Source organism: Diabrotica undecimpunctata, chromosome 2, assembly GCF_040954645.1.
Source record: "Diabrotica undecimpunctata isolate CICGRU chromosome 2, icDiaUnde3, whole genome shotgun sequence".
Lineage (NCBI taxonomy): Eukaryota > Metazoa > Arthropoda > Insecta > Coleoptera > Chrysomelidae > Diabrotica > Diabrotica undecimpunctata.
Window position 1 is genome coordinate 2,592,123 of NC_092804.1, and position 15,222 is coordinate 2,607,344.

Consider the following 15,222-nt stretch of genomic DNA (forward strand, 5'->3'; position numbering starts at 1 on the left):
ACAAATCCGAACAAGTCATACTCCAAGTGCGAGAAAAAAAAGTCCTCAGGAAAATATTTAGAGAAAAGCTATGGAGTAGAATGTGGATAAAAAGATCAAGTATAAAACTAGAAAAGATGTATGAAGAAACGAATATCGAGAAAATATTAGAGCATTTTCGTCAAAAATTGTAAGGGTGCCCGTTCTTCGTGTCGGTGAAAGTTGAGAGTATATTTTCCATTTTCTCCTCTAAGACCATCTTATAATTCTATAATTTTATCGATATCAGGAAATTTACTCCAATTTTATGTTCCCAGATTCTTTTGATAGATAATTTTCATTTCGCCTTTTACATTTGGGTTATAATTATGTTACATAAGGAACTTATTTCCGCGAAAACAAAATAATCGATCTTCTAAACTTATTCTCGGATTCAGATTTTGTTATTGCCGTGTTCGTGACGTAAATGCCAGAAACTAAATTAACCTGACAAAAGAATATTTTAATATTAGAGGAAAAACAGGAATATCTTTATTAAGATGTCATTGAAATGTCCAAAACAATAGATTTCCATCGGAGGAAAAGGCGTTCCCAATCGCTTATTGCTGACTATTTAAAAAGCTTCACAAAACCTTAGGATTCAGTTTAGAGTATTCTTTTCTACTCGAAGTGTTTTAAGTATACATTGCAAAAATGAGGTAGGAAGTTTTGTTTTAATATTTTTTGTTCTAATATCTTAGTTAATCAATATTTTTTTTTATATATATTTTTTATATTATTTATCTATTATCTACTCAAAATATTACTTAATGTGTGCCAAAAAATTCTTTTGCATCTGGGATATATTTTCTTGTCCATAAATCTTTTTGTGACATAAATTCTTTGGTACATGTCTCACTCTAATACTACTTGCCAGGCACAATTTTTATAAACTTTTATAGTATTACATATGCAGTAATGAGGGAAATCAACAACTGACCAGTATTAATGTCTTCTTCTTCTTCCTCCGCCTTTCCTTTTTCAGGGACCGCTGTTCCTTACTCCTCGACTCCATTAATTTTTCTCCATCTTCTTCACCTAAACTCAGTCTTTTCATATTCTTCTCGGTTTTCCTCTACCTTTCTTTCCATTAACTTCTAATAGCTCTATCTTTTGTCCCACGGAGATTGTAGATGCAGTTTTACCGTTTTTATTTCTACATCTGTTATGATTAAAGCATTGCAGTCTTTGTTCTTGAATCTTTATTTGAGGGTCTAATCTCATCGACTCTTTCCCTAATCAGGTCGTTCCTGATCCTGTCCCTTCTAGTATTACCCAACATCCACCGTAACATTTTCATTTCAGCTATCTTCATTTTCTTTTCCTAAATCTTCTTTACAGGCCACACTTCATACCGCCGTCTTAAGATCTATAAATACCAAATGTAGCTCTCTATTCTTCTCGCTGTATTTCTTGATCAACTCTTTCAAAGCAAACAAGGCATCCCTTGTCCTCCTTCCTGACATAAACCCTAACTGTTTTTCTCCTATCAATGTCTCTCTACTTAATCTTCACTACATAGTTCTCTCCCAAATTTTCATTTTGTGCGACATAAACTTTATCCCTCTACCCTTCTTCCATCAGTCCTAAATGTCCCCCTTATATCTATACAATGATACCATCACACCCTCTCTCCATGTATTGGTGGTCGTTTCTTCCTCATATGTCCTACTCATCGTTTGCCACAAAATATCAACCCTTTCTTCTCATAGAGTCTTCCAAACCTACACAAGTATTCCTACTGCCTTACCATTCTTCATCCTATTTAACGCCTCGACTGCTTCATCTCTCACTATCCACGGATTACGTTCTCATTTGGGGTGATGCATCTTCTGTCTCTCTTCTGATGTTCTTCATTTAGCAAATTTCTTAAGTACTCATACCATCTTTGCTTTATTTCAATATCGGTTCTTAATACTCTTCCATCCACACTCTTAATTTGCCTCAATTGGGTCAATTTCTTTGATGCCTTGTCCCTTCCTTTAGCAACGCTTTATAACCTTTTCATCTTCTCGGATGTTTCCAAGTCTTCATACAGCTGTATAGACGATATGTAGTTTTCATAGCAGTATCTACAGCGTGCTTTGCTACCTTTTATATATACTTATCTTCCTCTCTTTTATACCTGCCATACCTCTAACCTTCTGTTCCATCTTCATAACATCTAATAGTATAACAATCTGTTCGTTTCTGTTTATAGGTGTGTCTCCGAAAAATCAAATAGCAGAATACTTTTACCTCTTCTTTTCTGCTACGTAACCGCTTCTCTGGTGCAAGGATTCCCAGGAGAAGACTACAGATACATTGAGCGAGATGTAAGTTAGGTTTAGTTCTGCAAATATCAGATATTTTTATTATCTACTACGTTTAATGGGAAATAAATATAAATTTCTTTAAAAAACGTATTTTTAATTAAAATTGTAATTAATTCCCTTTAAATATAGTAGATAATATGGCAATAGTACAAGGAAATAGTTTTACAACTATATTAGATAATTATCGCACAAAAAACGGTGACTGATCTTGATTTAAACTATCAATAAACGAAAATTTAACATGGATTCTATGTAATCAATTAGTTGCCATCGTTTTATTTCCTTCTTTCAGTTCTTAAAATAAATTTCTCTCTTGACACTGTCTCTGCAACATGAAGCATTCTTTTTTGCAAATCTTTGTATAGTTTTAGACACTAAATACGTCTTAAGTGAAGTCTTACCGAAAAAAATTTTTGTTTTTAATTCCTTAATGAATTTTTAAAAATAGTACCTGGAGTCCCACCTTTATTGTTCAGTTTTATACCTGATTCATCAACTATTTTAAGTGTTTCTATACTAAAGAATATCGTAAAATAATGAATATAAATTTGATAGCAGTATCTTGAATTTCCAATAGGAAGTTTTTAAAATGTTCGATATACGAGCCCCTTCCCATATCAGTTGGTCCAACGTTAGATTGTTTTTTAGTTTTTTAGAATGTTAGAAGTTTTAATATATCGACCATTTTTGAATTTCCGAATTATAGAAAATATTTTATAACGTAATGAAAACTATTGATTAAACACAATAATAATAAATTTAAAAAAAACGCATAGAATATGTAATATTAAAAAAAAAAATGTGAAAGTTTACCACTGAGTTACATCCTCTTTATTTTTAATGACATCCACAATTCTTCGAGGCATAGTTTTACCAAGTTCTGACAAAATTCTAATGTAAACGAATCCCATATTTCTCTTTCAATTCGTTGACGGACCTAGCTGGAAGTTTTCTCAAAGTTTTTTCATTTCGCGCCACAAAGTCTCTATTGGAGACAAGTCAGGACTGTTATAAACTCATTTCAGAAGTGGTATGTCATAGTTTTCAATCCATTTTAAACTCTTTTTGAGGTATGGCAATTTGCGCCGTCCTGTTGTGGAAGACATAATCTTCCGCTGATGTTAAACGATATTCCATAATCGGTAAAAGAGATTCTTCTAAAATTTTCAAATATTTGTCCGTGTTTACAGTCCAATCTATAAAATGTAACTTTCTCACACCTTTAGACGACATGTTGACTCAGGTCATGACAGATGCAGTAAATTTGACTTTTCTCTTCAGACCGTCGAGATGGAAAGCTTCATTTTTGCTGCTAATGATGCGACTCCTACTGTCTCCTACACACAATTCAAATCTGGACTCTTCACTCCATCGTATTGAATCCAATTCCGATTGAGTCCCATATTTATGCTCTTTTGACCATCTAGTGTATTTTTCTTTTGTTGTAATGTTAAAAGTTGCTTTCCCTTTGCCTAAAATAATAAGAAATTTATTAAAAACAATCCGTACTAATATCATCATCATCATTTTGGCTTTACAACCCTGTGTGGGTCCTAGCCTCCCCAAGAATTTTTCTCCAGTCGTCCCTATCCATCGCCTTCCTCGGCCAAGCACGTATTTCCATATTTCTCATGTCTTCATCGATGTTATCTAGGAATCTTGTTCTGGGTCTTCCTCTTCTTCTTTGACCAAGAGGTCTATCAAGGAGCGTTTTTCTAGCTGGGTAGGTTTGCTCCATCCGCATTACATGGCCTACCCACCTCAGACGTCCTATCTTTATGTGTTTTACGATATCTGGTTCCTGGTATATCCTATAGAGTTCGAAGTTGTATCGTCTTCTCCAGACACCGTTTTCATTTACCGCTCCATAGATGCGCCTTAGTATTTTTCTTTCGAAACATCTGTGTATGTTAGGACTGGGCGTATTATTGTTTTGTAGAGTTTTACTTTTGTATTTCTTGATATAACTGTAGATTTAAAAAGGAGATTAAGCCCAAAATAGCATCTATTAGCCGTGCAAATTCTGCGGTTTATCTCTGCGGTAGTGTCATTTTCAGTATTGACGAGCGTTCCCAGGTATACAAATTCGTTAACTGCTTCGATGACGTCATTTTCTATAACAAGTGGCCGTAGTGTTTGTGGTTGCGTACCTATTTTCATGTATTTTGTTTTATTGGTGTTTATTATTAAACCCATTTTTGTAGCCGCTTCCTTTAATGCTACGTACGCCTCTCGTGCTGCGTTTTCCGTTCTCCCAACAATATTGATATCATCAGCACATGCTAAAATTTGCACAGATTTGTTATATATTGAACCGGTAGTTGTGATTTGTGACGTACGTATTACTTTTTTCAGAGCTAGATTGAATAGTATACAGGAGAGTGGGTCTCCCTGACGTAGCCCGTTATTTGTTTTAAAAGATTCAGAGAGTTTCCCCTGGATTCGTACTTTGCATTCAACTTTTTCAAGGGTTAGTTTGGTTAAACTTACCAACTGATTTGGTACTCCTAGGTCTATCATTGCTCTAAACAATTCTCTTCTATTTACAGAGTCGTAGGCTGCCTTGTAGTCTATAAATATGTGGTGCGTGTCTACACCGTATTCCAGTGTTTTCTCTAGAATTTGTCTTAGGGTTGAAATCTGATGAATTGTTGATTTACCACCTCTGAAACCAGCCTGGTATTGTCCTATTATTCGCTCTGCATATGGTGCCATACGATGGCATAGTATATTGGAGAATATTTTATACGCTGCATTTAGGAGCGTAATTTCTTGATGGTTAGAGCATTCAAAGATATCTCCCTTTTTGTGTATGGTGCAAAGTATTCCAATATTTCAATCATTGGGAAGGGACTTCTGTATCCATATTTCTTTTATAAGCTGCTGTAGCGCTATTATGATATCGTGGCCACCTTCTTTATATAATTCCGCTGGGAGATTATCTATTCCGGGTAATTTGTTTCTGGCTAGTTTGTTTACAGCATCTTTAACTTCCAGGATCGTTGGTGGATCCTCCTCCCTCTCGTCTGCTCCGCTTACCTCGCAGCTTTCGTCTTCCGGGTTTTCTTCTTCCTCTATATTAAGTATCTGGTTAAAATATTCCGTCCATCGGTTTAGTACGTCTGTTCTTGTTGTTAAGAGATCGCCATTTAAACTTCTACATTGATTTGTGTTTGCCTTAAATTCTTTTCTGTTGATGTTAACTTTCTTATAGAATGTTCTGAATTCTTTCTCTCTGTTGAGGTTTTCTATATATTGAAGTTCCTTTTTTAAGTGGTTTCGTTTCTTCATTCTGTGTATTTTCTTTTCTTCTCTTCTCTTTGTCTGGTAATTCTCTATACTTGTTCTAGTTCGGCGGGTAAGCATTTTTGCATAGGCTTCATTTTTTTTCTGTGTTGCGTCTTTGCATTCATCGTCAAACCAGTGATTTTTTCGGGTACAAGTTTCTGTTCCTATTTCATCTTGTGCTGCTGACTCAATATCTTCCCTTATCCTGTTCCAGAATGAGTCTATATCTCTCTGGTCTTCTTCGCCTAGACTTTTCTCTTCATACCGTCGGGATGGAAAGCTTCATTTTTCCTACGAATGACGCGACTCCTACTGTCTCCTACACACACTTCAAATCTGGACTCTTCACTTCATCGTATTGAATCCCATTGCGACTGAGTCCCATCTTTATGCTCTTTTGACCATCTAGTGTATCTTTCTTTTGTTGTAATGTTAAAAGTTGCTTTTCCTTTGCCTAAAATAATAAGAAATTTATTAAAAACAATTCGTACTAATATTTTCAACTATAAAACTTGCTTTGTAAGTACCAAATCCTAATTTGTGGGCCTCTCAGTGACATGTTGATTTAGAAACGTGTCTTCCAATAACGTCACTCCATAAAACGCTTAACTCCATATAATTTTCTCGTCGATTTTTACTATAATGCGTCTTAATGCCCTTCGATCTGCTTCGGTTATTTTACTTTCTCATACATTTCCAGGTTTTGTGACGACCGAACCTGTAGGTTTTTCTTCTGACTATATTTCTTACACTATAGCGTGACAATTGCAACATATTTGCGATTTCCGAATTTGATTTTCCAGAATTAAAAAATCTAATAATGATACAATAATAAAAAATCTAATAATCATAACTAATTTTCTCATCGATAACTTAACCTCGACCCATTATACAATCCACAAACGGCAAAAAGCTTTACAATGTGTAAAACAAAGCTTTACAGTACCTCTGGATTTAACGTAATTATGAAAAAATTAACGTATGTTGACATAAGTGAATGCATAGCCAAGGTTTAGTGAATTTTTTTTATTGCTGAAAATAAATAAAAAACCATAAGGTAAATATTAATAAAAATGCCATAGTAATCAATATGGGAACTTATAAAAACATGCAGATTATAATTTGTTTATGGTAATCGACTTAAACTGCAAATTCCATAGGTGGGCCAACTGATATGGGAAGGGCTCGTATTCCTCATAGTATACAGCTGCATTTAACCATGTACCCAACCGAGTTAACACTGGTTCAGGTATTATAGGAGTGTTAGGCAATTTTTCTCTAAAAAGTTCACCTTTAAAGGATCTGTAATGAAAAAATGTTTCCCATTTTTTATCAACTCATTAATAAGTATAGTCGTATAGTCTCAGCAACGCGATTCAGGCTATATGCTAGACACGTACTGTGAATTAGGTTTGGATAGAACACACTTTAAAAATTAATGGGAAAATCCCAGTAGTTAGCTGTATACCATAGTTAAAAAACTAATACAGAAGTAAAAACTTCAAATTTGTATATTTATATTTTTATATTATTATATTATTTATATTTGTATATAAATATAATTTTTTTTATTAAAACTTGTTAAAAGTGTCGTCCAAAAATTATAAATGCATAACGTTTTCAATCTGAATCAGATCATCCTCAGTGCATTCTGTTAGCACTTGTAGCTAACACAAAAACTGAAGTGGAGACACCAATATATGTGGTTTATATATTATAAATTAATAGAGGAGAGAAGAGGAGAGAATTATAATTATATATTATAAATTAAAGACGACATAAAGATAAAAAGATGTGTGCGACAGGGATGTATATTGTCCCCATTATTGTTCAATACATATTCAGAGCACATTATGAACCTAGCGCTAACGGACATAGATGAGGGAATACTTATAAACGGAGAACGATTGAACAACATAAGATACGCTGATGATACTGTCATTTTTGCAGACACTTGTCTCCAGGGTGGCAGAAGTAAATAGCAGGTTTGGGCTTGATTTTAACATCAAAAAAACCAAATACATGGTTATAAGCAAAAATAGGATACCACCTGACCAATTACTAGTTAACCAACAAACAACCTATAACACAAATCACCAACTTTTGTTATCTGGGTGCAAACTTAAATGAACAGTGAGACCAATCGACGGAAACTAAGATAAGGATCGGGAAGGCAAGATCAGCTTTCGTCAAAATGAAAAAAATCTTTAACAGCCACGATATAAAATTGGAAATAAAAGTTCGTTTACTAAAATGCTACATATTCTCCGTTCTTTTATATGACGTGGAGTCATGGACCTTAACTGAAGCATCACTGAAGAGACTCGAAGCATTTGAGATGTGGTGCTATAGACGCATGTTGAGGATTTCTTGGATAGACAGAGTTACCAACGAAGAAGTACTACATAGAATGGGTAAAGAGCGCGAACTAGTCATAACCATAAAACGTAGCAAACTAGAATACCTGGGCCATATAATGCGCAATGAACAGCGATACAACCTACTTCGGACCATACTTCAAGGTAAAGTGCATGGGAAAATAGGTCCAGGACGAAGAAGAATATCCTGGTTGCATAACCTGCGAAAATAGTTTAACTTAACCACTACCGGACTTTTCAGGGCAGCAGTCAACAAAGTCAGAATAGCCATGTTAGTGTCCAACATCCGTAACGGATAGGCACCATAAGAAGAAGAATATTATAAATTTAAAATATAATGCGACCCTAGGTCGATGACATTGGTTGTAAATGTTAATACTTAAAGAGCAACATGGTTCCTTGCTCGACTGGAACACGTCACGTGGTTCTTGTCAGTTCAAACGACAATGAGTTGGTCTGTGTCGTTTGAACTGACAAGAATCACTTCACGTGTTCCAGTCGAGCAAGGAACCATGCTCAACATGCTCATGCCAACAAAGGTAAGTTTAACATAAACTCCAACTTCCATGATCAAGATACAAGATCTAGAGATACTATTAGAGCACAACAAAAAATGAAGTAAAAAATTTATCATCGTTTGAGCTTAAAATCAAATCAAACTTTTTAAAACATTGTTTCTATTCAAAAACAGTGTACCTAAGTCCAGCTTTAATACAATAGTACTATAGTGTATTTTTATGTATGAGAGAGTAATAAAACAATAAATTATGTATGCAAATCCCTAAACTGTTGATACGGGTGACTCAATGAAAAACAGATATTTGTCAACAAGTTTACAGAAGTATATAGGAAAACAATTTTAAATTGACTATGACCACCAGGTATAAAGGTTGGAGCAGAATAGAATACAATAGTTGTGAGGGTTACTAATCCCTAAATAAGGTTGCCAGTGTCGGAGTGATGGAGGTTAACAGGTACTAATGAATTTGCAAGAAATGTAAGATGTTTATTTTATTGGTTTTATAACCAATAAAAGTTTAATAAGTACCTACCTATTTGCAAAATAAAGTTTAATTCTTTAGATAAAATAAAACGTTTTATTTTATCTGAAATGAGTGCATTCCACGAAGTAAGGGTTTCAACAATCAAACATTTAATTCTTTAATTCCAGGAATCTACGACAGTAATTGACTAGATAATTACCTTCTAAACTTATTCCACAGAAAATGTGATAGTGGGTTTTTCTATTTTGTAGGAAGGTCCAAGTGGCGTATTCAAAATTCTTAACAGTTCACTAAAAGTAGGTACTTCAGTTGCAAGGTGCAGTTTATTGTGTATACTAGTGTTATGGAAAATTTGGAAGTGCCGTGTAAACGCCGAAAAATTGGTCCTTTAACATTTAATGAAAAAACATTAATATTTAATTGTTTTAAATCATTTACAGACAAACGTTTATGTGAAAGTGTTGATGAGACCGTTGAGTTAGTTAGCAGTACACTTGGTGTTGGGAAATCTACGATTTACAGAGTTATTAAAGAAGAGAAATGTGGTAGTTTTCAAATGCCACGTAATGCTCCAGGGAAACCAAAATTTCAAATAGAATATCATTTTAAAGAAGGACTTCGACGGAAAGTGCATGAATTATTCTTTAGACAAGAATTTCCAACATTGGATAAAGTTCTTGTCTCAGTTCGAGATGATAAGGATTACCCAGAAATGAGTCGAAGTACGTTATGGAAACTTTTAAAAGAAATAGGCTTCCGCTGGAAAAAGAATCCCAGAAAGTCTATTTTATTAGAAAGAAGCGATATTGTCATATGGAGAAGACATTTTCTAAGAACCATAAAGGAAATGAGAAACCAAAAAAGAAAAATATTTTATCTTGATGAAACATGGATCAACGAGGGTCATACACCAAATAAATTTTGGCAGGATGAAACTGTTACAAGTCAAAGGCACGCTTTTGTAAATAACTTATCTACTGGTTTAAACCCACCATCAGGAAAGGGACGCAGGCTGATAATAGTACACATTGGCAGTTCAGACGGTTTTGTTGAAGGTGGTTTATTAACTTTTGAATCAACTCGTACCGGTGACTACCATGAAGACATGAACGCTGATGTCTTTCAAGAATGGTTCGAACAAATGATAGATCTTCTTCCTAAGAACTGTGTAATAGTAATGGATAATGCAAGTTATCACTCCAGACTTATAGAAGGACTGCCCACAACCAAGTGGTTAAAAAAAGACTTGCAGAATTGGCTGAGTTCAAAAAATATTACGTACCATCCCGGATCTATAAGAAAGGAACTTTATTCGTTGTGTGCCCTTCATAAAGAAAAATTTTAAAAATACGAAATTGAAGAAATTGCCAAAAATCGTGGAATGACAGTACTTAGATCCCCACCATATCATTGTGAATTAAACCCGATTGAACTGGTATGGGCACAGATAAAGAGTGAAGTTTCAAGAAAAAATACCACTTTTAAAATTCATGATGTTAAACAGTTGTTTTTGGAGGCCGTAAATAATGTAAAACCTGAAAACTGGGAAAAGGCAGTAAATCACACTATTAAAGAAGAGGAAAAAATGTGGAAGCTGGACAATATTACTGATAAAATGATCGAGCCAGTTATTATAAATCTTGGTTCTGAAAGTTCATCTTCTGAATCTGAGTTGGATTTGTAACAAGTAGCTGTAAGTTTTATATTAATATTTTTATTCATCTATTTAACATACCTTAGACGGTTTTAAAAACTCTTTTTCTCTTTTGTAATTTTTAAAAATTAAAAAAAATGTGAATTTTTTAAAACCCTTTTTAATGTGGGCCAGTCAGTTCTAATATAGTGTGTGATAAAAGAGGTCACTTTGGTTTACATACACATAACACTTTATAACACTGAAATAATTCATTTATTTTTTACAATTATTCAAAGTAATTTTTCAATTAATCTTGAGCACGCCCATGGAGTGGTCGGAGCTACCAGTTAAAATTATGCTAATTACTCTCTCGTTCATAAAAATAAACTATAGTTTGGTCAGGGTATTTACCTATTATGACGATATTTCATGTTTTTATATTTTTGTTTAGTGTGTTTGTCGTTTCTTAAATTTGTTAATATTAAATGTCTGTTTGTAACGTTTAAATTCCCAAATATTTTATATGCGTGTATGTAAAAATTGTCACTATTCCTTTGACTTGTCAAAAACAAAACTATTTTTGTATATTGACTAAATAAATTCTATTCTATTCTATTCTATTCTATTCTATTCTATTCTATTCTATTCTATATAATTTTTTCTTAGTTGGCCAGTCCCGGTGCCCACCAGCTAGCCAGTTGGTTAGCATCCCAGCTACGGCCCAAAGAAATCATCCCCGTCGAAGTTCCCGTCATCCCCTACCGATTACCACTGCAAGGCAAAAGAAACTCAGAAGTTACCAACGCCATCATCGGATCCGAAGAAAGCCAGAAAATGTACCGCGAAGGCCGCTAGATATAAAATCAGGAAACGGTTTCGGAACAGTTCTCTGTACTTCAATATTGCAGATTACAATTTGTTTTGTGTATTTTCGTATATTAAATAATTATTATTGACTATTTTAAAACGTTTGAATCAGAATAAGGTGCTTTGTATAGGTTTTCATATAGCAGGCCAAGAAATGTTGGAATTTTTATTAATTTTCGGTATCAAAATCTAGGAATCCACTTAATACATATGTGGTGATTTTAAATGCTGATAACAAATTCTTTTGTATAATTATTTGTTATTCTTATTTAGACCTTATGTTTTTCGCCATTATTTTGGCTGTCTTTCCAAAATTAAACGTACTTAAAAATACTGTCAATCCACTCTTTTATTTGATTACTCGTTTAACTCGTTTGTGATCTTCAAATCTTCTGTAGTATCTCCCTCTATTCTCAAGTTTATCCATAGAAAAGCGGCTCAACATTTTTCCTCTTTCCTGTCATCTTTTGTTAGTTTATGTTTTTATCTTTCAGTTTAGAAAGTTTAAATATATTATGTAACTGAAACCTTCCCTTCTACACTTCTGCCTTGTTCTACCGTTTGTATAATGTGATTTCCATAGTAGTATTTTCTCTATTTATCGTTTCTTTCTCATCTTCTCGCTAAATTCTTATCTTTTTATGGAGCTGCTTAAAAAATTCTTTCCAGTATGTCATGCACTCTATGTAACAGATATATTGAATCTTCGGCTTAGGTGAGCAAAAAATCAGATTCGTTCTTTATGTATACTGAGAGTTTTGTTAATGTTCCTCTCAAAACGATAATGTTTGCTATATTTTTCACTATATAAAATTGATTTGTGATATACTTAGCCTTAGAATGGACTTCCTAAAGAGCTTTGATATGTATTGAACGGTGTTTTAATAATTCTTTGCTACAGTGTATTTGCTGATCATAAATTATTACAAATTACAGTATTATTCATTCTCCAGTTGGCGTAATTCTTGAGTTTCTTTAAAAACTGATCCAGGAAGCTGAAAAATATAACTAGGTTTTGTGAAGTAAAAAAGGGCCTTTTTCAACTTTTGATCATTTGATGTTATTTTATCTGATGTTTAAGTTTTGAATCTTTTGACCACGAATAAATGCTTTGAAGGTCATTATTTTCGAATCAAAAATAAAGAAAATTTCGTCTTTATTTTATTCATAATCAATGTGAATTGTTTATCTAATTATATTTTCAAGATTGTTGAGTCTTTCAGTGACATTTCAGATATCGTTTCTATTATTTTGGTGTTGGAACTACCACTAGAATGATTTGTAATTCGATTGTGAAAAATTTTGTGCTTCTAACAAGTTTGTCTTCAGTATTAGTGTTAATAAGGTTTTTTCATTCAATTTAACAACTGTTTTATTTATTTTTTTTATAGTTCCTTCTAAAAAATCGATTTCTCCCTCTTCTATTTTGTTTGATATTGCTCCACTCTTATTATTTCATATAATTTTGGATGATGTCTGCTACTGGTGTTGGTATAATAGTCCATGTTATGGGAAAAAAAACAAAAAAAAATGAACAAAATGGAATCTCAGCATAGTCATACGTTTTCAAGAACTTTCTTATTCTATAGTTTTTTGTGAATATACCAAACGTTATACTTAACACGACACTACCTCACAAATACTAGATTTTATTAAATTTGATAGAGTTCTGCTCAGATTATCTTAAAAATAAATCTACCAAAAAGCTGTCATTACAGAGAACTGATCTTTTTGTCCTAACTGCACATATGATTGAGATTAATTTTTGTTAATAAATAATTGTAATAAAATATAGTAAATAAATATTCATGTGACGATTTAATGCTTTTATTATTACTTCTTAACTGTTTATATATATTTGTCTAATATTCTCTTTTCTGTCCCATGTTGTACCGGCTTGTTTCCTTATGTCATTCATTACTCACTCCAAGTTGTCCAATCTCGTCAGATCCATAAAAGACCAAATCCACAATGAAGACCATGGTGTCTACGAGATACCTTGTTTCAGTTGCCCAAGTAAATACATTATACAGACAAACCGAAGAATCCATAACCGTATTTATGAGCATTCTATATCTGTAAAACATTCTGATACTACGTCCTCCCTAGCCCAACATCATATTCAGACAGGTCATTAAATAGATTTCGAAAAAGCAAAAACCGTCGCTCTTATTAGCTCCTTAAAATCATACTGAGGGTATAAAAGCAGCAACACAGGATAAGACCAGACGTCACTCGACACTGAGGAGTAGGCAGATTGAGACCTCAGTGCCGTATGACCATCCATTCAATGGCACTATAGCCCAAATCGGGCCTTGGCCTCATAGTTCAACAGGCTTCTCCAATCATTTCGATTTACCGCTGTTTTTCCATTAACGCGTTCCCAGGCAGTTCCTGGCATCCTCATCGACTTCGTCTTCCCATCTCTTTTTAGGTCTTCCAACAGGTCTTTTTTCCTGCATTCTTGCATTTAGTAATTTTCTGGGGATTCTATTTTCATGCATGCGGACCACGTGCCCTGCTCACCGTAATCTCTGCAGTTTAGTGTATTGTGCTAGAGTTGGTTCGCTATATTGCTCGTATATTTCTCTATTATACCTAATTAGCCAGTTGTTGTTTTCACTTATTGGGCCCAGTATCCTACGTAATATTTTTCTTTCAAACACATCTAATGCATTCGCAGATTTCTGTGTCACCACCCATGTTTTACAACCATAACTTACTATGGGCCTGATTATTGTTTTATAGACCCGGAGTTTTGTTTTCCGGTATACGTCTCGCGATTTGAATGTGTGGCCCATCGCGAAATAGGCTTTATTTCCCAGCACAAGCCTTCTATTTATTTCCGGTTCTTCTTCATTGCTTGCGACCAGATCCATTCCTAGGTATGTGAATCTATTCACATATTCTATATCGTCAATAAAGTGTTGTTGCGCTGGTCTATTTGATCTGGTTTGTATGAGTAGGTTTGTTTTATTTGTATTTATTGCTAGCCCTACTGCTTCTGCGCTCTGTTTCAACTCAACGTAGGTTACTTCCGCTGCATTCACTGTTCTGCTCATTATGTTTATATCATCTGCATATGCTGCTAATTGGGTAGATTTGTTTGTAAGTATATTATTTCTGCTCAACGTCAACCGTCTAATTACATGTACAAGAACAAGATTAAAGAGCATTGGGGCCAGTCCGTCTCCTTGTTTCGGTCCTTGCGTTATTGTAAACGCATCAGTGATTTGTCCCTGAATAGTGCCGTATGACGGTTCTCGTATTTCTTGATAACAAGATAGTGGTACATCACGAATGAGGGGAGTAGACAGATTGAGACCCCGAACTCGAACGGAACCATATCCCCCTTGATAATGGCTTCAAAATGGGTGCCGAAACGTCAAATTTAAATTCTCAACGTAGTTGAGAAGCATTATTGATCATAAGGGGACATAGCTCTCACACCAATAATATCAGATCATTGGAAGTTTAATGATGTAACTTTATTATGCTCTCCCAGTCACAACATACACGTACTGCAACAGGTAAATAAAACTTTCTTCGGACCTTACAAAGTTTGTTTTGCGCAAGGGGTGAAAACATGGATGATCATAAATAAAGAAAAGAAACTTACTCGATATGATATATCCAAACTATTTCGCAAAGGTTGGGGAAAGACTGCAAGCATGCGTTAAAATCTTGCGGGATATACTACTAAATGAACAAAACGT

At 34.1% G+C, this 15,222-nt stretch overlaps 1 protein-coding gene across 1 annotated transcript; it reads left to right on the plus strand.

Annotated features, from left to right (window-relative positions):
• Positions 1-606: 606 nt before the first annotated feature.
• On the plus strand, positions 607-13,328 carry LOC140434066 (uncharacterized). The gene is made up of 3 exons (XM_072522072.1): positions 607-677; positions 2,219-2,333; positions 11,306-13,328. Exons 1-3 carry the CDS (start codon positions 673-675, stop codon positions 11,492-11,494), a joined length of 309 nt encoding a protein of 102 aa, XP_072378173.1. The 5' UTR covers positions 607-672; the 3' UTR covers positions 11,495-13,328.
• Positions 13,329-15,222: the final 1,894 nt, after the last annotated feature.